This window comes from Harpia harpyja, chromosome 13 (genome assembly GCF_026419915.1).
Source record: "Harpia harpyja isolate bHarHar1 chromosome 13, bHarHar1 primary haplotype, whole genome shotgun sequence".
In the NCBI taxonomy this organism is placed as follows: domain Eukaryota; kingdom Metazoa; phylum Chordata; class Aves; order Accipitriformes; family Accipitridae; genus Harpia; species Harpia harpyja.
Genome location: NC_068952.1, coordinates 17,265,675 through 17,291,421, shown reverse-complemented (window position 1 = coordinate 17,291,421; position 25,747 = coordinate 17,265,675). Strand labels below are relative to the sequence as shown.

Sequence of the window (25,747 nt, the reverse complement as noted above, 5' to 3'; positions counted from 1 at the left end):
TCAGATCCATGGGCTCTGCCATTCACCTGCTGGAAGAATGTGGGCATAGATTTCCCTAGGTCTTGGCTTCCTGACAGATAAAATAATCATTATGCAGACACAGCTAGTAAAACAGCCTGAGTTACACAAGTGAAAAGCCCTATTCCAAGTCAGGGAATAATAGGAAGGGACACAAGACACTCAATGCCAGCGGACTGAGGCTGGCAAGTTGCCTACAGTCACCTCTGAAATCCCATCTGGAGCATCAGCTTGCAGAAAGCTGAGGATGCAGTCCTGGGAAGGGCCTTGCTCTCTCTGCTCCCAGCAAAACTGCTGTGAAACAGAGAGATGCATTTGCATTTGAGAATCGTGGCCACAAACAGTAATATAAAATAAAATCTGGAGTACCAGTAGTTTTTGATAGAATAATTAATAAATAACAAAAATGCTATTCAAGCAGTACTTTTTCCTTTACTACCTTTTGAAGCATTTTTCAAGCTGCACTGCAAGCTTATTTTAGTGACATTGTATATATATATAAATGCAGTAAATGTTATTTTAATGTCCTAATTAATGACAGGACAAATACTCCCACTTAACTCCAGTTTACACTGCTTGTTTAGCCCAAATAATCAAAACTATTTCCATGAAGACAACATAAGGCAAAGAGAGGGTTGTGGGCTGAGGCAGGCATTTGCTTCTAATGCACACTGCAGTTCTCCAAGTCCCCATTTCTCAGTTCACCTGTCAGAGACAACACAGTAACCCCCATGCTCCCTGTCAGTCGAACTGGGCTCCTCAAATATAACACAGAATTGATGGCCAAATTCCAGTCTGCTAAACATGTGTGTGAAATGGGGGTAGCTTTGCTTGGAGCTCAGAAAGGGTCCAGAGCACAAGTAAGAACGGGGCTTGGACAGGCATCACACAAGCCCAGTGTCCATTTTGTTCCACACTCTCATCAAAACATGAGGAGGAGCAAACCTTTTTATCCGTAAGCCAAAAGCTCTATCAAAAACCTATCGCTTTGAATTAAATCAGACGGCCTTCCAGTGAAAGCCAGTATCCTTATAAATACTGACATCATTCAGAAGCCCACCATCAAAGACTTAAATTCTACTTTCACAGGAACAGATGAGAAAAACAGTACCCGTCAAACATTACCTATATTAAGCAGCAACTGTACAGCAATGGTGTTAATCAGTCCTGAAAGGCGGTATTTTTTCAACAAAGCTCACCTGCCACAAACACCTATATTAAATTTTACAGCCTTGTCTCCTGAGAGCAAGAAACAGTTCTCAAACTGATAGAGATTTACTTTGGCCAGAGCAGTACTCTACACCTGTGAATCTCAGGAGTCTCAGCAAGTGTAAACTGTCGGGCAGTCACAGGAGGAAGAAATAGTACTCTGAAGTCATTATCCTGATAATGATAATGAAAGTTCTCTCTCTGATGCCACTTTATTCCAATGCCTGATAAATTTTATTTTTCAAATATTCAGGGCTTAAATTTTCAGCCTTCTTGTTTAGCTTGGCTAATTTAAATATTAGCTATACTCAGAATAATATAAGTAGCAGACAAGGCCTTTACAAGCAAACAGTGGTTTTCTGACTTGAGTTCTTTCATTTCAGTGTACTCTCATTGTCAGAAAATAATACCCAGATCTTCCAGAAAAATCAGTCTTTTTAAAGTACCTTAAGTTCAATTCCTCAGAATAGGAGCACTAAAGATTTTAAAACTTTTATCTACATCTCCAGTGTCTAAAGATGCAGCGATGGACAAATCTGTGTTTGACTAACACACAAATTTTAATGAGAGGACTTACTCCAAGTCAATATTTAGACTGGAGAAGCGCATCAAGATTTAAGGCTAAGCAAATAACTAACATAGAGAAAGCCTGGAATATTAAATCACAGCCTGTCACTACTGTAACATTTCATTTCCAGATTCCTTTCTAACTGCTGGGTCCTCATGGTTCTTCAAAAAAATGTAAATCAGCTACATGAATCACATTGTTTTTCAAACACTGTCACAGAAAAATCATACATGTATGTGCATGTATGAATATTACATGCATATATTGAGTTGTCATCACTATCAAATAACATGAGCCTAAGCCTTAACACTACAGAAGCACTAAAACAAATTTTACCTGTAGCTTTTTTCCTCACCAAGAAATTTAAGTTTATATGAAAAAGTTCACTTTAAACTTAGCAGTTTCCAGGTGTGCAAATGTCTCTTCTGATGATGACAGCATCAAACTATTTCACATCAAGTTTCACAGACGCCCATATTACTTATATCATCTGTTACAGCCCTTCAGACGTTTGCTTTTCCTGCGCTGTGCCAGTCTCTAGTTCATGCCATATAAATATTTGAAAAGCTGAAGCTCAGTTTTTATGAGAAAGTTACTAACAAATTGGCTTGGTGTATGCCATGTTTAAGAACACTTAACTATTTATGCAACTTCTTCAAGTATTAGTTACATGATGAAATCAGAGATGATTTCCAAACAGTGTTCAGCAAATAAACTTTTCTTTTCACAGAAGTAAATGTTAAAATCAGATTCTATATGCTAAGAAGAAAATACCCACATTTTATACAATAGTCTTAGCAGAACCAAAAAAAAGCTACAAAAGTTACAGAGCACGCAGAAGCAGAATTGAATTTGTCGTATCTTTCAGACTAACCAACAACAAACCAACAGCATGCTCTTCCACAAAATGAGATACTTCCTAATAACATTTATTAAAGCAATTGCTATGGTATGACTCAACTTTTCTAAAGACAGGAAGTGCAATCATGACCTTATTGGGAGTTTTGCCATTAATGAAGGAAAAGATGAAATTTTGGGTTTACCTTTCACAAAGAATGCAGGCATTGTTTTGTTAACATATTCTCGACACTTATAGGTCACCATGTGAAAGTTCCCCTGGAAACATCAGTTGTTTCCATTGATCTTACAGGCTACCCAAACCACAGATTTCCATCAAAGTGATTATTCAAATATAGGTGCAAAATTAGAATACTGTTAATGTTACCAGTTTTGACAGGCTACGAAAATGATGCTGGTTCACATTTCCTACTAGTCCAACATGAGCAAGATTCTGATGACGTAGAATCCATTCATGTTGAGTATTTAAAAGGTGTTTGCTTTATCTATCTTAGTCTACCTCATCATAAACAATCTCCCTACTACTCGTTACCAGCATATAGCACAGTTTGTCCTTTCAAACAAAGTACTGGACCTTCAGAACTTCCCAGCTGCCTTTTGAATGCACTGGCACAAACACGCTTGCCACGCCAAATCAAAATTTACTTGTTTCAGCATGGAAGCTTAAGATGTATGTTTGAATTCTGCTTAAACTCTTAAAAGCTTAAAATCTTGTAACTGAGCTTAATAAACCACATTCAAGAGTTTTGAGAGGTTTTTTTTAGAGTGGCAAAACTGCATCAGTTGTTATTTTGGTAATGAAGACCTTATATGACTAATATCACTCAGATTTTTCTATCCCAATTAAAATATATGCAATTCTGATGAAAAACCCCCACCGACCTATCTTTAAATCTAGTTGCATTCTCACAACACAAGCAGTTGAGTCCTGTTCTCACTTCAGGACCCAGTACTCGGAGAAGAACATGCACAGTCTCACAGCTGCCATCAACTAGCATTGACAACTTCTTTTAGCCAGATCTTACCTGAAGACAGAAGCTTGTGAGTGCGTAGAAAACTGATTGCCAGGCGCATTATGGATGCCTTGTCCAGGTGGGAACTGATGTTGTGGGGCAGGGGCAGCTCATGTGCCAGCTCATAGAAAACCTCAGTCTCTTTGCTTCTTCTGCATCTTGCTGCATCTCTGGATTTCTCCTTCCTCCGTTCAGAACTGCTCCTGGTAGGTAAAGGAGAGAAAGGAAAAAACATTTCTTCAAATGCTTTTCACAACCTGAGAGGCATTTACAAGAGTAAATCTTCTCAGCAATGAATCCACTCTGTCAACCGGTTTAAATCAACTGACCAGACTTTATTATCTATTTGCTCTTTTTAAAATGGGAATTAGGAGGGGAATACCACATCTGGAAAGGGCTCTGATTCTAAACAAGCCAGCCTTTGGACACCCTGAATCCCCGTTGAGTGTAACAGGATCAAGATCTACCTTAGGCAAGAGATTTGAAATGAAATAGCAAACTATTATTCCTGAGATTCAGGAAATGTTGAAAATAAAAATGTTGTTTGTTCAACCTAAATTTACTTGAAAAATACTCTGGGATGAGGTGAGAATCCATTTTAGAGCTGGAATAATTACAGTGCATGTGGCTGAGTCGTAGATATTTCAATGTAATAGGGTTTCAAAGGCTGTACCCCGCATTAAAATAAAAAGTAATAATAGGGTATCAAACTGTGTGTGTATATACAACTGTCTCAGCTCTTAATGCAACACTACTCTGGAAAACCACCTTTCCTTGACCATGAAGGATACAAAATGGGAAAGAAAATACTGTTGCTTGCAGTAAAGCCTTATTTAGAAGCTGTTCTAATTAAATCACCATCTCTCCATAGTCTATGAAAATAGATTCCTTCTTGAGTAAAATAACATGACTGATAGAGCCAGCCTCCTTCAAACTCTGCAAAGAACAGAAGAGCAGGAAAGGAGAAGGTGCTTTATGAAGCAAGTATGCAAAATTAAGCCACTGAGGGACATACAGCTAAATTTAATATGCGAGAAACACAAGGGCTATATGTATAATGGAGCTTGGATAGGACGTTTTAAGAGGGAGCTTCACTATCTCTAAGGTCATTTTATAAAGTACAATTCTTATTTCAGAACATGAAGAACATGAATCCATTCAAAACCATCAGCTGTTTCAATCCCATGTAGCTCTGCTGATACTACAAGTTTCCTTCACTTGCATGAGTTGAGGTTTTGCACCTTAGTCACACCAACACAGAATGTATTTCTTTTCAGGCAGATTCCTGCAATACTCTACCAGTGCAAACAGCACAGCTTGGATGAGCACAGAACAGGGTGTGGAGAAGATCAGCCCTACCATTTTTGCTGTTGTGGCTACACATTCATTTCTAGTGGCAGCTCTCCATTTGCAAGGCTGCCTAAAAATGAAGCATCTTATAACCTGCTTTTCCCAATGTCAGTATAAATAATGAGCCTATAAACTAAAAATGGATCAACCAAAAAAAAAAAAATCCTATCAAAACAGGATATTTCAATAAGTATATTCTCTTGTGTGATGATGATGAGGAAAACAAATATTAATCCCATCACTTAATCCTAGAAACTGTTCGAATCGTGCCTGGTCTCATATAAAATTGTATAAAAATAGGAAAAGAGTATGAATACATAGTAATGTATTCTAAAGAAGATGACCATTTCTAGAAGAGCTAGACTGCCTGCAAAAGCTTCTAGCATGGAAACCACAGGTGGCTTCATAAATTAGAGAGAAGGAAAAATAGTCAGGGTGTGTGATAAATGTTAAGAGTAAAGTTATAGTAAGGTGTTTACTGGGGCCCAGGCCAGGCTGGGCATTCAACATCATCATCCAAAGCAGAAATGTGCTCACAACACATCAGTAGGGCCCTCATGCTGCAAAACATGTGAAGCAAGGCATACACTTAGGGATCAAATAGGTGCTCGCCAGTGGGTGTGCTAACAGGGCAAGGGGCCTCATAAATGCTTACGGTATCTTCTCAAGATCCATGACCAGCCCTCAGCAAACCTCTTTCACAATTATTTTGCCTGGGGTGAATATTTTCTAACATGGCATCTGTTACAGGAAGTATGCACAGGATGAGACCTACACACATTTCAGTACATAATGGCAGGATCCAACCTTGATAATGACTTCAGGAGCATCATCGGAGTGAACACCAACCCACCCAAGTTTGAATCTAAAGAATCAGATATTCACAAGGTGACACTAACTCCGTTCTGTTATCCTTGCCAAGTAAAAGTCATACTACATCTATGTAAAAGGAAGTCCCTTCGTACAGCTGTCTGAGAAGGTACAAAAGAAAATGCCCTGTGTCCTTGTGAGGTAGGTGCTGGGAATAGGAGAGCCACGTGAACTACTTACACTGATGCTTCTTTCTGAGGTACATCTTGCTCTCTAAAGAAAAATGTGTCTACACTGTGCCTATAAAGATGCCAGACTGGGAACAAACCTTCTCAGTTTCTAATTCTACCAACAAAATAAAAGAGTAGAAACAAAACAAACCCAAACAGAACAAAACCCACGTGGCAATATTTGTGAGAATTTCCAATTGTAGCTTGGAAAATTTAACTTGAACCATAAATGTTCGAGCTCTGCTCTAAATCTAGAGCCCACAATTTTCACATTAGAACCAACTTGGGCAAAACAAGATCCAATCCCTCCTTGTTTAAATATGAAACTTTGGGAACCAAGGCCAAAGCCGTGTTGCAATTCGTGCAGTAAAAATTAGTTGTATGAGACAGGGTCTCTCATGACGCCACTCTGGCCACAAAGAAAAATATTTAGTTTTGTTAACCTCTGTAAATATAATTTTGAAGTGCAGCTAATGAGACAAGCTGGTTTCATTAACCATGGGTTGCTCAAGGTTTCTAACAACTAATGCTACGAGCAGAGAATGATTTTTCTTCTCTGTGCAACAGACGCTTTCTCTCAACACTGCTTCTGACTGTTCTGCTCACTTTCTCTGCAGAGAGACATCGTTGTTCATTACACACTGCATGAGAGCCTTCTCACATCAGAAAACAAGGGGAGGAATCAGCCTGCCTTGTTGCCTTCAAAGGACTTTCTTGCTCACCCATTATCATTTAAAACAAACAAACAATTTGCTTGTTAAGCATTTCACCCTGTAGCTTCCTGCACCTCCATTTTCCTTGCCTTCTTCCCTCACTCAGCACACCCTCATGTTGCATTGTTATTGTAGCCAGCCCAGCACAAGCACACCAAGGCCCAAAACTCCCCCACGCAGCTTCCCCCCCCCGCCACAGACAGACATCTATGCTTGCTTGCTGTCCCTCCCAGGGACACCCACGTCGAAGATGGTCATTCTATGCTTACTTGTCCTGGTTCCAAAAGCCTCCAAAAATTGCAGTCGAGTGACAGAATTCTGCAAAAAGCAGTATTTTCACAGTTTTTGTTTGCAGACAGCAGACCATTAAATCTCTCTGCAGTTACCCCCATTTTATGCCCAGGATTAGCATTTTACGCAGGCCGAGGCTGGACTACCCACAGCTAGGGAGTGAAAATGTAACCATGTGACAACCTGCCTGTTTGAAGGCTAGGAAGAAAGGCTGACATGAATCCTCTTCACACATCATCAGTGCAATAGAGAAAAGGCCCAGGCTCTAGCTAATTTATGAATCACTCCCTCCCAGCACATAAACCACCCACTTATGTGGCAAAAAAAGGGCACACATGTGCGTCACTGCTTGGAGAAGGTGACGCAAGCAGAAGCAGAAACCTCACTCGCCCAAACCTGTGTCAGATTTTTAAAAATTCAGAGGGGAGAGAGAGGAGAAAGACACCACAAATCAAGCCACCCGTACGCTGGTCCAAGGCCCAGAGGTATCGCAGGAGAAGCCTACTGGGAGCTCCCTGACACTCGTTCCTTCAGGGGTCCAGGGATCCCCCAGGATAAGACCCCACTCGGCCACAGGCCCACCCTCACATTGCAATCGCAGCGTGACCGCTCCCAATAAAATGACAAGAAAGGAAAGGAAAAGCTTGATTCTCTGTTGGAAATGGGGAGACAGAGCTGCGGAACGGGCCTGGGGACTCCATCCAGGACTCGGCTATGCAGAGGATGGTTGGAAGGCTTGAGGAGAAGGAAAAGGAAGGTGCTGCTCCCCAGTGAGGACTCTCCCAGGGCTGCCGGACAATGCTCCAGGGCTGCAGCGCCTATGCGTGCGCAAGCCATCAGGCATGGAAGAGTTAAGGTAGTGCAGGCACTTCCCCGCCACAGAACACAAGTATGGCACTGTACCCCCAGGATGGCTGTTTACATGATTTCCCACTCCCTCCTGCGTGTTTAGTTTGTGCTCTGAAAATAGAATTTACAGGCTGACCCATGTGAGCAAAGATGACAAACAACTGGCAAGTGTTTGCCCTCCCAGGTGAAGCTCCTGAATTTTCAGGAGCCAAAGCTCTCCATGCTTGTCCCAAGAACCCAAACAACAAACCAGTCCCAAGGGTACACCCATGTACAGAACAGAGCACGCGATCCCACCCGCCGGAAGCATCCGAAGGGGTGTAGGAATGCCCTGCACGGATCCCAGGAGCCTGATTCCTATCCCCTTACTCATCTCTGACAGCCCCTTGAGACACAGCTTCACTGAAACTGGTGGGAATGCCTGCAGATGAAGGTCTTGCACACCCGAGGTGAAGATCATAATCTGGCTTTCCAAAGCCTCTCTTACTGCAGGACTGGCTTAAATGACCTTGGAAAACTATCATGTCAGCTTAGGGACTGTCTTCCCAGTGCTCACTGCTGTGATGGCCCCGGACTCCAGCAGCCAGGAGAAATGCTGGGGCAGCCAGCCGGGGCCAGGGGCTGCACCGCTGCCACTGCCATGCCCAGGCACCTGCAGAAGGTACTTGTGACCCAGACACAGCGGGGATCAGCCCCACAAATACTGGGGCACACAGACCACCGCACACATGGAAGCTTACGTGCAGGTATATGGTGTCACTCACTGGTCTGAAGTGGGGTTAGGCACCCACGCAACCCTCCTTGGCTCAGCAGACAGGGACCAACCTGAGGTTTTGGCTGCGTTTCCACTGACTGTGACCGTACTGGCTCTCTGCAGTCTCAACCCTACTAGTACTTCATCTCCGCCGGTAATCCCTGCCCACCACCTCCACCCATACATCTCCCTGGTCCTTCCCGCATGCAGTTACCCCCTCAAAGCCCTGGGTACCCACTCAGCTGACGACGGTGCCAGGTGGTCAGCTTCAGCGATCCTCCCTTCTGTCAAGGGCATCAGTGGCCTCCATTAAGCTGATGGAGGGGACTTGCCAAGATAGCAATCTTCTGCTCAGGGTTTCACTGCTCTCAACGAGTCCATGTGGGTCGATACTTTGGTTGTGTACACACACGCTTGCTTGTTTAAGACTAGGCAGCACGGTAATTGCACTGAATTACGCTCCCACCTTGTAGGCTCCGGATCACAGAAGCTTTTCGAGAAATCGTAATCTGCACCTTGCATAAAAATTCCTTATACATAACCTGGTAGCCTTTGCTCATACATACATACTGTGTGACACATTCGTACAATGCTTTGAAATACATAGTTCAGATTGACTTGCTTGAGTTTACTTCATGCTTTTGGTGACCCTTGGACTTTGCTTCAAACTGCCATGTAGGCAAGCTAGTAAAACAACAAGCATATTACTTTGTATCCAATGGCTGGTTATGAAATGTTTCTAGCTCCAGCACTTTAAAGGTCAAGAATCCACAGTTAATTAAGCTGTCACATGAAATTTCTATAGTAAATGCTCATTTCGAATGGTTTAGAGTTAAAGCTTCAGATGCTAACTTGCAGAACAAGAAAAATACAATCTAGGGATGTAAAAATAAGAAAATATTTTACAGTACAGATAAATGAAAAAAAGATCAGATGCTTAGCATAAAAAAAGATTTTCCAATTCAAACCTGTAAAAACTCAATAAAAATATTTTAATGGACAGTACCATCTTAGATAACAACAAAGATTTATTTCCAATTAGCAAATCCATTTTTTGCTGTGTGTTTATATTTTGCTTTACCTTCTGCTCAGCAAATCCCTAGATGATTTTAACTAGGATAATATCTAGAGGAGTTTCGGTGACTGTGAGGCACTCCATAGCTATCTCAAAACCACACCGCTTGACAGCCCCAGAGATGAGCTTGCACGGACACCAAGCAGCCAGCGGTCATGCTTACTTAGCCTTAAAATTCCTTTTAAAAGTATTTGTAACCATTCTACCTGACAAGCAGTTTATTCTGGACGGCATACTGTGCTTTCGAAAGTCCCCTCCGTTAAAGTAAAAAAAGTGACCATTAGTAAATAAAAAATGCTACAAACAGCAATTTACCCGCTCACCAGGAACTCAGGCTGATCTATAAAAGCTGTGAATGAAACCCATACACAATGCCATACACATCTCTCCTTATACCTCTTTCCAGTGAAAATAATTATTTCTAAAGTCTGAGAAGACACCAGTTGCCCAGGTTCAGCACACAAGCAAGAGTGATAGGAAGGGGAAGGATGTGGAGTTATTCTTGGATGGAGAAAAAAAAAAAAAAGCTTGAAAATATGTGGAGTGCTGATGGTGGGCAAGTGCTAAAGCTGCATCGCTGCACATTGGGATGTGGTGCCTAGTACACTGACAAAACAAACACAAATGACGTCAAAATGGGGAATTCGTTAATAGAGGAAATGAGAGTTGAAGGTAACAAGAAAAGCTACTAACAGAAAGGGCTATTAGAAAAATAAGGAAATGAAATACCTTCCACCCTTCCTTTAAAGCTGCCCTAACTTACTGTAAGTCACCAATAACTCCTTGGTTTGATTGGGGGATTTCTTGTGTTTCTGTACATACCCACTAAATAACAAATCACTGCTAGTTCAGTAAAGCTTGGCACTTACTGCCATATCAATATGTGATGCAATTCTTTCCGCTAAGTTTAAAACCAAAGGTTAGATGAGAGTCAGGAAAATGAGAAATTGGAACATCTCAGGGACAGACAAGGGAAGAGTTCAGTCTTAAGGGCGAGGAACTAACTTCCATTCTCATTAGGCCTTTTCAAAGAATGCTTAGCACAACAATAAGGGACTTGTAGGATTAAAGTATCAAGGGATAAGGGCTAAGTGAATACCAAACTTTTGGTGTCTTTGAGCATATTTATGATTCACTAAGTCCATGTCACCCTAGGACCACCACAGTTGACAGTAACACAGCCAGGAATATGTTTTCTTGAATGGGGAACACATCAGCTCTTTAGGATAAATTCCATATAAACTTTAAAACCACATGGAAGACTAACTTCTCCAATGTCTGAAGCTCTGATGGTACCTTTAGTCTTAATAATTAAGCTGTACTGGATTTGTATTTTATTTATTTTCCTGAATGTTCCTGGCATTTATTTTGGAAAAAAAAAAGGCGGTGCTGAGACAAAAAGCATTACACCTATACAGTTTTAAAATGCTTATACCACTAGCATGTTTTTTATACCAATAGCGGCATTAAATGCAGCTACTAAAAGAAAAACACTTTGCCCCTGCAATTTAAAGTATCATTGTGAACACTGAAGTTGTCACAGCAACTAAATAGTATTTGGGAATTCAATGTTGAAAACCTTTACTGAGGCTGCAGGAGCACTTACATTTTTTTTAAGGTATTTAGGTTCACAACATGTCACCAGAGTCTGATAAATTTAATCACAGTAAGCAAAATAATGTCTACAGGATTTATGTTTTACCATTTTTTCTCTAGTTTCATGAGTATCTTGAACCAGAAAGATAAGTATTAAGATTTCAGCAGCCATTAAATCTGGTCCAGGATTATTTTACGATGCTGTGAGTGCAGCCTGTCCTGCAGTCGCCACGCCAGCACGAGCCTGGTACCTCAGAAGACATGCTGAACACATTGCTCCTGGGGCAAGGCACAGGCCCGTGGAACCATGCGAGGCCCACAGTGTGCAGAGAAGATGCCAGGCTGCTGTTTGCGCAGCAGTTAGAGCAGATAGAGGCACTGCCTTTTTGCCTTTTCAACCCATTCCCTGCATTAGGCCTAGATGGCAGATAGACTTTTCTCATGGCTTAGTTTTCAGGCAGAGCAGTTTCCTGCTCCAAGTCACTGTGTGCTCAGCAAGCCCCCGTGCTGGTCACAGAAAGGGTCAGGACAGCTCTGGATCACCCTTTGTAAAGCTGCTGCAGCCCACACTTAAAACAGGTCAGCGAAAAACCTCCTCTGTCTTCTCAAATAATAAGGAGATTTGGAGAGAAGCAAGCAGCCCAGCATACGGTCAAATCTCAAACAGAGGAGCACAAAGTCATCTAAACTCAGTCTTCCCTCCCGAGACTGGTTTTGCACTGCTCTGCTCCATCAAGATACGGGATCATGGATTCCTTCCCTGTGGCAATCAACTCTTTGATACCAGCCAAGATACAGCAAGCTTCACAGATAACCTGCAGACTAAAAAAGCCCACCACCAAACCCACTAAACAGTGCTTCAGAAAGGACTGTTTCGACATTGGCCAAAACTGAACTTGCTTTCAAATCAGCAAATTTTGGGGGAGTGATAAATATACCACTCTGCTTTTCTCCATAGTTTCCACTTACACATTCAAGAGTCCCTGCAGCACAGCTAGAGCTGGAATTGCACCGCAGCAGTGGGGATAAGGTTATGACAATGCACAACCCGAGATCTCTGTCAATGATTTGTGTTTGAGAGATGACAGATCCTTATCTTGTGGCATTACTTCTAGTAATCAGTCAATTTTGACAGCTAATCTAGAGGTCCATAGATATTGTTGCTCAGAAGCTCAGCAGGTATTGCCAAGATCTGTTTTCAGATAACCCAACTATTTACTTACTCTAAAAAACACATACCAAAGGATGTGCTTTATCTCTTCACCAGAGGGTTAAAGCTAAAGGTGAACCAAGTGCAATTTGCAGGCGGGGGGGCAGGGGGGTGAGGGGGATGCAGAAGTCAAATGCAAAACCAGCCTCATTTTTCAGATGGGGCACTGACCACATCCCAGCCCGTACCAAACCACAAGCAGCATTATTTATCAAGATGGTGCAACTGCAGGTAAACGAGGACAATTTTTCAATTAGGCTTTATTTCAAGTCTAAGGGACAAACATTGCCATCACATGACTTTACTATCAGTGGTATGCGAACCTACACTTCAGCCTCAAACCCACTCAACCGTAAATAGTTGAGAGCATCAGGCTGAACACTGTTGACAAATCCAGAGTTTTACAATCTAGCGCTGTCTTACACCTTGGGCAATACCCACCGACATTTGCGGGCAAAAACCCTGGTGCTTCGGCAGGCTCGGACCAATATCCCATGATATTTTATCTCGTCATGCTGGCACATTTGCTGACAGGTTCACACAAGGGGCCTTTGTAGGTAGGAACAATGAGAGAGGCGCTCGGCACAGGAAAATGGGTGGTGACCATGAAGGGCTGGAAAAAAGCCTCTTTCAAAGGAAGGTCTTTGAAAACATTTATTACACCCCACCCAGCTATTTTCACTACAATATTTCAGTACATAAAAACAACGCAGGGAAAATAAACAGACCACCCTTCAATATGTTGTAGGTTCTCCAACCCCTGAAAAGAGATCAGCAAGCCATAAAGACAGAGAAATCTTCAAACAGAGCCATGTAAGAGGTCTGCAAGCACCCAGTGAAACCTCCCCCACCACCTTTCTTCTCTCATGTATCTTTAGGCTCTCTACGTATTATGACTCCATTAGACATCTTTATTTCCAGAGTAAAGGAATCAAAATTTAAAACTGTACTGGCTGGTAAATAAATGATAGTGAGCATTTATAATGATGGTGAAGTAAATATATCGCCACAATTTTAAAAATTTCTACATAAGTGAATGGCCCCCCACAATGCTTTTCAGCTGTGATTTTTTTTTTTGCTAATTCTGCCAATTAAAACAGTAGCTAGAACTAATAAAATATTTAAGACAAACCAGCTGCAAGAGAGAAAAGGAGCAATAAAGCCAATCCATAATGAAACGGATCTCTGAAATCAGCAGATAGTCAAAGACTGGGGGCCAGTCTTTGAAGGTATGGAGGCCATTCTCTCACACAGGCTTGTCTCCGCCACAGTCAGCAAGGTTACCAACAGAGCAAAGATCGAGCAGGTGAACCCCCCAGCCTTGGTAACACAAAAAGAGCTCCTCCTTTTCTTGAGGATTTGGGCTGCTCTGCAATGATGCCCTCTACAGCACCCTTCCTTCCAAGTTCAGTATATAAAGACAGCAGAGCATCTACAAAGGGAATTCGGCCACTTTGTTTCAAGCCCAGGGTCTCCATGTTGGATGCTCTAAAGATTGCAGTGGTGGCACACACTAGCTCAAAATGAAAATGTTTTCTCTCCTTTAGAGAATGCTTGAAATGACCATTAAAATTATTTTGCACCATTGCCTGTTAATAAGCCATGCCTTTTCCTTCCAAAGTGTCAAATCTTCTAATAATAAAATAAAGAAAACAGCTCTTGCAATAAAACTTTCATGAAATAATGCCGACCTTTCTTTACTTTTTGGACCTTAATCATTTTAATGTGTGCTCAGTTATGATGGAAGTTAATGGTTTCTCACTCTCTATCTCTTGGCGACTTGTAGCCATTTACAGTAAGAAGATGGATGTCCAGAAAGACAGATTAAACAGCCATTTCTTTGGCGAGCAGGGAGTAATAATTCTTGAGAGTAACAATACAGATGGTCTAAATTTTGATCATTCCATGTAACACAGTTTCCTCCACTTCCTGCAACAATGATCAAGGGCAGGTCCTGAGAGCCAGGCTACATTTTTTGCCCTCTGGGGTGTGAGTTTTGTCTGTACAAACATCCTGGGACACAGCTCATTCTTAATTCCTGCTTTCTTTTTCGGGGCGCAGTTATTTTATACAGTAGCTCTTTAATTGTATGTCTCTTCTTAATTAAGTCATTGGGTAAACTGGAACAGTGATAACTTTGCATGCTGTGATTTTGATCTCTCATGAGTATTCAAGTGTGTCACTAGTTTAAGTTGATAAAAATCAAAGATTAGTAGCTTGAGCTGGGGTAAATTGTATTCTCCCTCTTACTACGAGGTAAAAGGATTGAACCAAAGGGTCAGGCTACTTCAGCTACCTAGCCAGAAAACCAGTAGTCACTTCAGCAAAGTTAGGCAAGTCCTCTAAATTTACAGCTAAAATCAGAGGCTGACGTGATGTAACTTGGGGGCAATCAGTGCCTTCTCTGTCCACCCACGCACACATACCTTCAGCTCCTGGCAAAGAGTCCTTCAGCTCCTGGCAATGCCCTGAGGAGCCTGCTCGCTGCTGACCTGCCTCTCAGCACCCACTGCTGCTGCAGAAGCCAGAGGGACATCAAAACTCCAGTACTTGAGGAGGAAACAATTGTGGTCTCTCCACACTCAACTGCAGTATTTCAAATATTTTAAAAATTAAGGTTTGGTTCTGTAGGACAACGGCTGCTAGCTCTTCTGATGCGTTGCCCTGAATAATTACTCGCTAAACACAAATTTTCAAAGGGAACTGATATAAGGGCAGTCTGTGTTGTAATACAAAGTAAATAACTGGATGCAGTCTTTCTCTTTTGTTGTTTCTTGCTTTATTGTTTCCTTTCCTACTACTGCCTACTAACTCCTTAAACTTCTATGTATCCACAATCAACGGATGGTTACTCTAGACAAAAATAAAAGTTGATGATAAATGGGAAGCAGCAAAGCTAGGAAGCATTCAGTGCGTATACAAAGGTAAATTCACATGGCCACGTTTCTTTGTATTTTCTGGTTTTTACCTCCGAACTATGAATTAACATATCAGTATTTTGCCATTACTCCTGCTGGAGCTTTTATTCTCCTTAAAGTTAAGCAAACAAGGCACATGTGCATATATTGGGCCTGATTCTCACCTCCATCATGGTCCCGTCACCCCAAGAAGGCAAGAGGTGGGAGTCTAATAACTGTCATTAATTCTGTTTATGACAAAGGTAGGTAGGTAAAACTCAGTTCTTCCAGAAAAGAAGCTAGACTTTTTGTTTAATTTGATGCAATTCACAATCGTCAGCTTACTTAACAAGAAACACATTACAACCAGGCAGGTCTTGGACATCTATCAGAACTTTGCATGTGTCAGGGTGTGGTACCTCAATATTTCACTATTGTGATTCCAGCTGTAGAGCAGCCGAATTTCTGACAATGAAGCCCAAGATACGCACGCTGAAATGCATGCAACTGTATCAGTACACGCATAAGGGGTCACAAGAGTTACACAAAACAGATGGTACTTCCCAAGGCAGGGGCAAGGGTTCTCTCATCCGTTTGGAGCTGAGAGTCTCAGTAACTACCAACACTGTTTTGTAAACATACCTTGTGCCTCCTTACAGAGGTTCTTGGAAAACACAATTTTTATTCTTCTTGTCCTTTCCTAAATTAAATAACTTAATCAACTGAACTGCACGATTGTTCCAAAAATGACTGCTTTCTCAGGAGAAGCAGAAAAAAAAAGGAAAAAAAGAAAAGATGCTTCACTCACCGCCAAAACTGATGATTTTGTTATTAGAAAACACAACTGGGATGGTACAGAGGCCAAAGATGAGGTACACTCAGAAACAATCTGACCACAACCCTACCCCCAAACAGTAGCGCAGAAGAGGGATGAGGCAGGCGCAGAGAGCGCACCATGTACCGGTGTTGATACAAGCTGAATCCAAAAGGTAACACTGCTTCTTATGTTAAGGTATCTTTTGAACTGTATTTGTACGCCAGTGTAGTTAGCTACATTTGTACAAAACATGCTGCTATGTCCAAGAGTAGTTATAAAAAGATTTTTATTCCTTCACAGACAGGAAGAAAAAAAAAAAAGATGAAGTCCTTTCATACAGAACATGAATAACTATTTAAGTCTTTTAGTGGAACAGCCATCTGCTACTGTGAATTACACTTAAGACTAAGAAACCTTTATAATGCAATGTGTATGGAAAACAACAGTAATAATTAAAGAGTAAGGCAGAGCACACCTAATGGAGTCAGTCTAAATTGTACAAATATGATTTAACTTGACTTAACATAGTTTTTAGTCAATGGTACATTTATAAAATAACAAGCCTTAGAGGAATACATTTGATGTACATCCTATTCATTTTATGCCCAATTAAAAAAAAAAATCTTATTCATGATTGTACGTAACAATCACCAATATCAACTTCCCCCCCACATTCTTATTATCATTTTCTCATACAGGTAATGCACTTCTGCCAATTTCTGTTGACCCTCCCACTAGTCTTTCGAAGAAAACTTGAAAACATTGGAAAAAAACTCCAAGGACTCTAAAAAAACAACAGTCATTAACAGAACAAACCCACATGGGTGAACATTTCAACCACAGTTTGTCCACTTAGAGGGGTCCAACATCTCAGATCATTGACTAAGAATCAAATAGGCAATTTTCATGAATGATACTAAATAAAGCTTATTATCTACCAATAAATGTTTACCACAGCTGAGAAGAGGTTGTTTAGCTTTAACCAACAAAAGCTGGATAAAACCCTTCTGAAAGCACAGTGAGTAAAATTGACCCACAGTGTGACAAGAAACAGTAAAGTCCACTGATCTGCTATATTTTCAATTAAGCTTCAAATCAGAGTGGAGGTAGTGCATAGGTCTGTGCCTCTGCAGATGCAGGGATTTTATTTGCTATGATTATAGCATGTTTTATTAAAATCCTGAACGAAGGTATGTTTCCCCAAAGCCCTGGCTTACTAACAGCTCTGAGAGAAGGACAAATGACAGCGTCAAACCTCATCAGCCCAGAAAGAAAGAATGCAAACAACTTGTCTAACCTGTAGATCAGAGGTTGCAGGATTCCTTGAACTAATACAATTTGAATCTGAGCATTTCTTTAAAAGAGCAATCCGGTCAATTTAAGCAACTTTCAGGGATGGAGAACCAACTCACTGTAACATTTAGTAGGCTGCTCAACTGATCAGATACCTTCACTGTCAAAATATTTGCACAGATTTTATTTTCCCTCCATAAGAATTAATTTCTTACTGCCTATTTTTATAGGTCTGAAGTTATTTTGGGCATATAGGCATGCCAACCCAATACCACTTCACTTTCAGCCTCTGTTTTATGTTACGAAAAATCTCCTAACCAGCAGGATCATATCACTGATATGTTCTGTCCAGAAACAAGGTGCAAATTCAAAACAAACGTTTAACATGAGAAAACTTCAGGCTGAGCAGGAAAGAATGCAGAATTACAAACTGGAGTCTGGCCAGAGGAGAGAGGAAAGACAGAGAAACAAGCAAGATAAGCTGTGGAGTTTGGGGAGAACCCCCCCTTGACACAAACATCCCTACCAGCCCCCCCCCCACCCCAGTTCCCAGAAAATACAGTGTTTGAGTCTACACTGGTGAATGCTATTCTTCCTCCTGGCTTACATATGTACCAGCCACAACAAGTCATTACTTAGGTGCTTTCAGAATTACACTGTTCACTAGTACTCACCATCACACAACTTTGCCAAGCATGAACATTTCTACAGATGAGTTGCTCTGGACAGTAAAAATCAAAGGGTGGCTACAGGCAGCAGCTGCAAAGCTCATTGCTGTGTGACCTCTCCCCAGTGTTTACATGGGAAGGACTGGATGCCATGGAGCATACCCTCTGATTTAGGGTTGACTCAAAACAGCTTTGCAAAGCCAGTCTCAAAACATGTCTTTCCCATGTTTTGGGGAGCTGCAGCTATTTAAATGATCATCTTGAAACGTTAAACTCCTCACTTCCTTGTTTTAGCATTAAAACCAAAACAGCAACAAAACAACTGGGAAAAACATTCTTGATGTGGGGAGTGGGATGTCCCATGCCTGACCCATCAGACTTCAACTCAGAGCAGGGATCCAGTACTGACACTCATGCCCCCACACAAATGGGGAACCCAAGCACATGAAGGACAGCAAAAACCACCTGAAACTCCATTCAAACAATGGCACTTGTGGTACAAAGGAAGAGGACACAGTGGGGACAAAACAGTGTCCAGAATGAAAGGCTCGCCTGCAACACTACAAAGGCAAAGTCTCCCCTCCCCAGGTCCTCCTTTGGGGTATCACATCACACCTGTCCCTGGGACCAATTCTCACCTCACCACATTAACTTAAATGAAGCTATCTTGACTTGCATGGGTGGGAGATCAGAACACAGCTCTTCAAAATAAGTTTTATTTTATGGTTTCTTGTCTTGTGTCAATGCCAATAAACAGGAAATACTTTGCGCTCAGATTCTCCTGGGACATGTCACTCCTTACACCAGACAAGCTACTAGCAGGCAGTGACTCTTTGGCATGGGAAGGAAGATCCAGATTGCCACATCAGCTCTGTTACTTGGCTACCAAGAGAGAAGGATAAACATTTAAAAAAGAAAGTAGGTAGAAACAATAGTTTTGGGGGAAGTTTAAACAAAATGAGGGGTCTGCACAGAAAAAGTAACTCTTTCTACAAGTCTGTTACAATAAAAGAATGAAAGTTTCACATAACTCCATAGGCCAAGAATGAATGAATGTCTAGCTAGTCTATGATATAGAAATTACAATGTCTCAATACAATTCTATTCATTATAGAAAAAATAATAAAATTATTGAGGAGCATTTGAAATTGATACCACTTTAAGGAAAGCAAGAAGGGCCACTAACAGAGTTTCATTAAATGATGTTCTCTACCACACAGAGGCCTGAAGCATGGAGAGAACTGGAAACCAGATTTTTATCAAACCATCCCTGCAGGAAGTAGATAACACAAGTCAGAAAATGGGAGAAAGATTTGGGAGTGCTGTCAGCAGATTTAGGGAGAGGAAAGTGAAAGCAGACAACCAAAAAAAGTCCCATGGGTGTAGAAAGACCTCGAGAGCATGGAAAATATCTCGAAGTGCAGACCTATAATTAGACAAAGAGAGAAGTGGAGAACTTTTCACCCTAAGTGTCTTGCTTCACACAGGGTAAAAGGTGCAAGTGTGGCTGAAATACAGGAACATCTGGACCCTGTGAAGTCCCAGTTATGCAATTACTGATCACCCTAATTAACCAAGCTTTGAAAGCAGTCAGAAGGACAAAGATTAATTCTGTTTAGCTCCATGAATAACACTTAAGAACAAAAGGGCCCAGCCCACCCAGTAGCTTCAGCAGCCTGATGTATCAAGACTTAGTAGATCAGAAATGGTCTTAAAGAAGGAGCCACTTCTCATCCCCACAAGGATACTGTAAAGAAGAAGAAAAGTTACTGCATAAAAACTGTATAGAAAGGATAAAAATACACCTTAAGCAGTACCTTCATATAAACATACATGACTACAACTGTGCAGATACAACTCAGTCCTCAAAAAAAAAAATCTAGAATAAACCTTACATCAGGATCTATTTTCTGTAGGCTCAAATATTTTTCCCCATGCTGCTGCCCACCAGCTTGCACTATCCTCACTCATGGGAAGCCCCCATGACAATTTGCTCAGTGAGCCCCATGCTAGCACTTGCACATTCAAGACCACTCCCAGCCCTTCTCAGAAAGGTAAGCACTCTCCCAATGAGGACAACTCTCCCTCGAAGCAGAGACAGTATCAGTCACTGAAAAGCCTTTTGCACTGCCTTTTCCAGTTTCGGCCTGAATAAACTTCTTTTCACAGCTGTCTGTCCAAACATCTCAGGTCTTACATGCTTTATCTCTGGTCTGACTGCTCACCTAAACTACCTAAAATGGCTAATTTTCTAGTGTGCTTCTGACACTCACATCACAGGCCAGGAGGTGTTGAGCACTTGCAACCTCCTCCCTGAAGACAGATGGAAAGTTCAAACGAGAGCTTAGTCTAAGACCAGCCATTCTCAGGATTTAATTCCACAGTAGTGTGCATCTCCATATGTATTTTACACTGAGTTTTCAGCAGAGACAGCATTTTCCTAAAGCTCTCAAAGTTTCATGCTGCAGTTTTCAGTAGTTTTGTGGTCTACCCCTCTATTTCACTCTGTCATCAGGGAATAGGGGACGATTTTCTGCAGCAAAATTATTTTATCCAACATCCATACATACCTATGAGATCACAAATATGTATGCAAATACGACAAACAGCAGAGCTACCCCTATTTCTACTTGTACATTGGTGTTCACACTCTGGCCTTTGTTTCTAAATGAGCATCAGTTTTGCTACTCCATTTTGTTCTCTGCTGGTTTTGTTAACCAGTATGTAAACACAGTGCCAACACATTACACTGCTTTGCTATCTAGTTATGGTGATACAGCTTTGATGTTACTCATCAGAGTTTTACTTCATTCAAGTTGTGTTTAGCATGCCATGAACAGAATCAGCTTGTGCAGCACATCCTGCCTGCCTGTTAAAAGCCGGACTACAGCTGCTACTCTACACCAGCAAGCAGACCTCTGCCACCATGCTTTCAGGTTATTGCCATAAATTTGGGTTGACATCAGTAAACTAATATTTAGGTTTTCTTCTGATATGGCATTATTATTATTATTCTGTTATATTGATGTCTAATTATTATGCTACTAAATGCATCTTTGAAGGCAACTTTCACTTATTTGAACAGTATTGCAAAAGAATAACTTAATTATCTGTTCTGCTATAAACACATTTTTAATAGCACACTTTTTTTTCTAAACACTTTGAAGCTGCAGAGGGAATAAAGCATGACGCACAGAATGGACATCATACAGAAGCAAAGCTCAAAGTATTATAATGTTATAAATTTGTAACAACAGTGTTCAGCCACAATAGTGAAGCACTTCAGGACAATACAGACCCATAACAAGTACAGGATTAACACAAAGGTTTTTATCAGATAAAAGTACTTTAGAAAGTTCATACATGTGATATTTTCTCCTACGTTACACATGAAAAAAATCAAGATATTCATGCACAATAAAATAATAAACAATAGTAGCTTTGCACATCCTATAAACCTGCACCTATAAAGGAATTGTCTGACCAGCACCAGCAAGACTGTGTGCTCTAGCTAATACTCTGGACAGCCACACACATGAGAAGAGTTTCCCCAGCTTTCAAGGCACCCTTGTCTTATTTTTGGGGGCAAGGAGAGGGTGTTCTTACGTCTTCCCAGATTGCCTGGACCAACAAGGCCTGGGCTTCCCAAGGATTACAGCCATTGCAGCCGCACAGCAAAACAGCAATTGGCAGCAATAGCTGGAGAAGGAGTGCTGGAGAAAGGGCAGGTTTTCTGAAGGATGGTCAGAGGCAAACCATTTAGGAATGTGAGAGGGTAACTGTCCTTGACATTTGTGAACTGGCAAGCACTGTACAGCAGCGTCCAGGCTGCAAACATAGAATACTTTTAGGTACTGCAGCTAGAGTTTAGCAGTTGTTCGCTATTTAGTCATTCACAACTGAACATCTTTAAGTAAATACTTTTACGAACTACAAATGTACCAATGACCATGTCCAGCTCTTACAAGAAACCAATCATCCTTCGAGTACCCTATGGCTAAAGTTTTACCCTGGACACCGGCTTCCCGTCATAAAAGTAATCTGAAGTCCAAGCATTTAAAAAATGATGACTCAATTTCAAGAGAGATAAGGCTGGTTTACAAGGAAATTCTAAGATTTAAATGTTTGTGCATGACTGTATATTTATATATGCACACATTAGAATCATCATGCACACACACAAACACAGGGGACCTTCCCATTTCTGAGTTTTTGTGAGCAACTGGGACATGACTTCAAACTTCTCTATCTTACAGTTAAAAAAATTAAATTAAAAAAAAAAGAAAAAAAGAAAAAGACACAGACATACAGAAAGACAGACAGACAGAAAGGAAAGTATGAGTCTCACCTAAACATCAGATAAACCATTTTCTCAGTTTTCATCATTAGCAGATACATTCCTCAAGTTGGGATGGATAAAATTATACTGATAACCACACTTCAAACTGTGTACATGCTTTGACTTGGCAATACTGCAGTACAGAAAAAGAAGGAGGAAAAAAAAAAAAATAGTAGTTATCCCACAGAAAGTTACCCCTGTCGGGGTTTAGCATACCCATAATTTGATTGCTCTAAGCCACTACTGAAAAGGCCCTTGCTAGCATGGGAAGGGGGAGAAGACAATAAAAACCAGAGGAAAAAAGTAGGTTACAAGCGCTAGCAAACATTATCCATTTAGACTGCTAATGGCAAGCTCTGCTGTTATATTTTTATCATTGCTTTTCTGCAAATTACTTTTATCAGTGATAATTTAGCTTTTATTTCATTATCTGGCACAGCAGACAAAAGGAAAACAGATTTGTTTTACAGCAGCTCCAGCACTTGCTCTGTCCATTAACATTGACAGACAAAGGTAAATTAAAGCTCTTAGACCACATTTTCAGCATACATGGTACTGAAACCTCTGTATCTAACCAATATGTGTTTCTAAAGAAGAATAGAGTGCATGCTGATGCTTTTATTCTGTCCACACAGTTAATGGAAGTTTTCATATTTTCACATTTAATATTTTTTCCCCATTCAGTTCTATCTGCCTCTAAAAACATCTCGGGGCAATTGGGGAGAATCAATATTTTAAACAAGGAAATTACTACATTTGAGTCAGCTGAAGAGCAAAATAGCACTTTCCTTCCTTCCACTTTTCTTAAGACCACAAAACCACAGAGAAGTTGTGTTTGATTAAAATATTAAATATGCATAAAGAACCCTTGGAGGATGTTATGTTGTTCCAATGCTCCTCTTCATCTTTTTTTTAGGTGTGTTTTCAGCTATTCTATTTACTCCAGTAGAGGTAAACAGATTGCTTTATAACTTTCATCTAAAATAATAAACTTATTTATAGAAGCTAATGTAACTACACAGCTGTTCTGGGCAAACAGTGGCCTTTCTGTTTCAGTGATAGTATAATGACTTCAATCACAAACAATTTTGCAAGAAAAACAACAAAATATTATTGACTGCTCTAAAGATGCAACTAATAGTCATTAGCAACAGCCATTCTCCTAAGTAATAAAGTCACTTCTGTTCTTGCATGAAATATACTTTCACCTTTACTTAACAAAAAAAACCATGTTAGCAAACCAGAATTTCAAAGTCTGAACTGACAGTCAGATGTTCTGGCTTGCTTCAAAGACCGCCTGTGCTAGCCTTAAAAAAATAATAATAAAAAAATCTTTAATTCTAGATATTTAGGATAGTTTTAGTTTGTGATATACAGACCACATAAAAGGGGTCTTTCTCAAAGGCAATAAATAATGTCATTACTGTTTGTTCAGTCTCAAATTGCCACTACAACCCAAGCATAAACATTTATTAACATATAATGCAAAATTAATAGCTAGTGACAAGGCATTTCAAAGAAAGAATATTCTACTTTGTAAAAGCAAAATTAAAGAGCTCTGCTACCATAATTTCTTTAACGACTATTCAGTTTTGTGACAAATTATCCACTGATACTGTCAAATGCCATTGCATTTTCTAATCAAAACTTCATTTTTCTTAGAATAAATTTTTTAAAAGCCTGAGATAAATTTAGTTTATTTTTTATGTCCCTTCAGCAATCATTACACAACCAATTACAAACAAATTTTACTGCTGGGGCAGGTCATGTTGATGAAAATAGATTAATATTAAAGCACATGGAAATTTGGAAGAGCAAGAAAATACTTCTTGGACTACCACCAAGGCAATTTCAAAGCACAAACATGAATATAATTTAATCATTTCCTTACAAGTAGGCTTGGCTATGGGGCTCCCAAAGTAATGATAAAAATGAAGTCACACAGAATGTATTTTAAGAGGACCTTTACTGAGATGGGGGAGGAGAAAGAACATGGTAGTTGAATATTTTTAACCAGCTTTCCACAGATGAGTCTAAATCAAGCTCTTACGATTCTTCCATGTCATAACCCACTACAGAGGTCAAAGGTTGAAGCCTTCCCAGAGGTTCACTGTGCATAAAAAACACTAAAAGTTCCCCAAATTTAGTTATATGTAACAGCAAAAGTGCTGTGGCCATTTACATCCCATACAGTCACATTAGTATTGAACAGGGTTAAGCAGGGCAGGCAAAACCACAAAATCACCACATTTTCAGTTAGTTTCTTTACTCGTGCCTGCAAAAGTTAGTGTTTCCTACACTCTTTAAAATGTGCTGTGAAAGGATGACAAAACAAATCCTTTATTGCAAACCTAGAAACATTTTGTCATAGTGTATTTTTTTCCAATGTATTGTTTTTCTAATTTTCTACATTTTTCTAATGTATTAAAATGATTAAGTGTTACAAAGGGACTTGGGGGTGCTCACATTCTTTTTTTGTTTTGAGCAGAGGTCCAATGAATAATTTGAGTAATTTGAGATCATGAGCTTTGCAAGCTGGACTGGAGGAGCAAGTTCAATACCCTATGGCTAACCTGGGGGAATTCTGGGGACGTACAGTCAGTGGGAGCTTGGCCACTCTGACAAAGCTGAAGCCTTTGGCTCTTACTCCAGGCATCTGACCTGTATACTATTCCATGTCTATAATTTATCTTAAAACAACAGCAGGAACATTGGTAGGAGAGGGAGGGCTGTTGAATGAGTGTGCTGAACAGTCTAGGAAATTGTCATCTCAACTGCAGTTAGAACTCATTCTTCTAAAACTGTCTCTGATCAACCAATAAAATAATAATAAAAAAAACCCCAAGCGCTTTTGCTTGAACTTTTTGAAACAGTTAAAAAAACCCACACCAACAAAACAAAAAAAAAAGAACCAATATATTGGAAATTGCCTTTTTGATTGTGCTGGTAGCTCCTTCTGGAACAAAGAGAAACTATTGAGTTTCATGAGACACTGTCATCATCATCAAATTCAATTTAAGGAGATTTTTCTGCCCCAAGCTGATCATACAGCATTGGGGAAGAACAAAGGGACATTAATGGTGCCATTGCACATATCGCACAGCCTGACCAGGATCAGGGAAGAGTTGAGGACACAAGTCTCTTGCTCCACCAGCTGCCCCATCTCCAGCCACCCACCGCCTGCAACAT

General features: G+C 40.5%; 1 protein-coding gene across 1 annotated transcript in view; it reads right to left on the bottom strand.

The window, feature by feature from the left end:
• The window catches only part of EPAS1 (endothelial PAS domain protein 1), an 80,399-nt gene that overhangs the window by 32,576 nt on the left and 22,076 nt on the right, over positions 1-25,747 (bottom strand). The window contains exon 2 of the mRNA XM_052806848.1: positions 3,679-3,869. Coding sequence (XP_052662808.1) covers positions 3,679-3,869 — 191 coding nt within the window. The remainder of the gene's footprint in view (positions 1-3,678; positions 3,870-25,747) is intronic.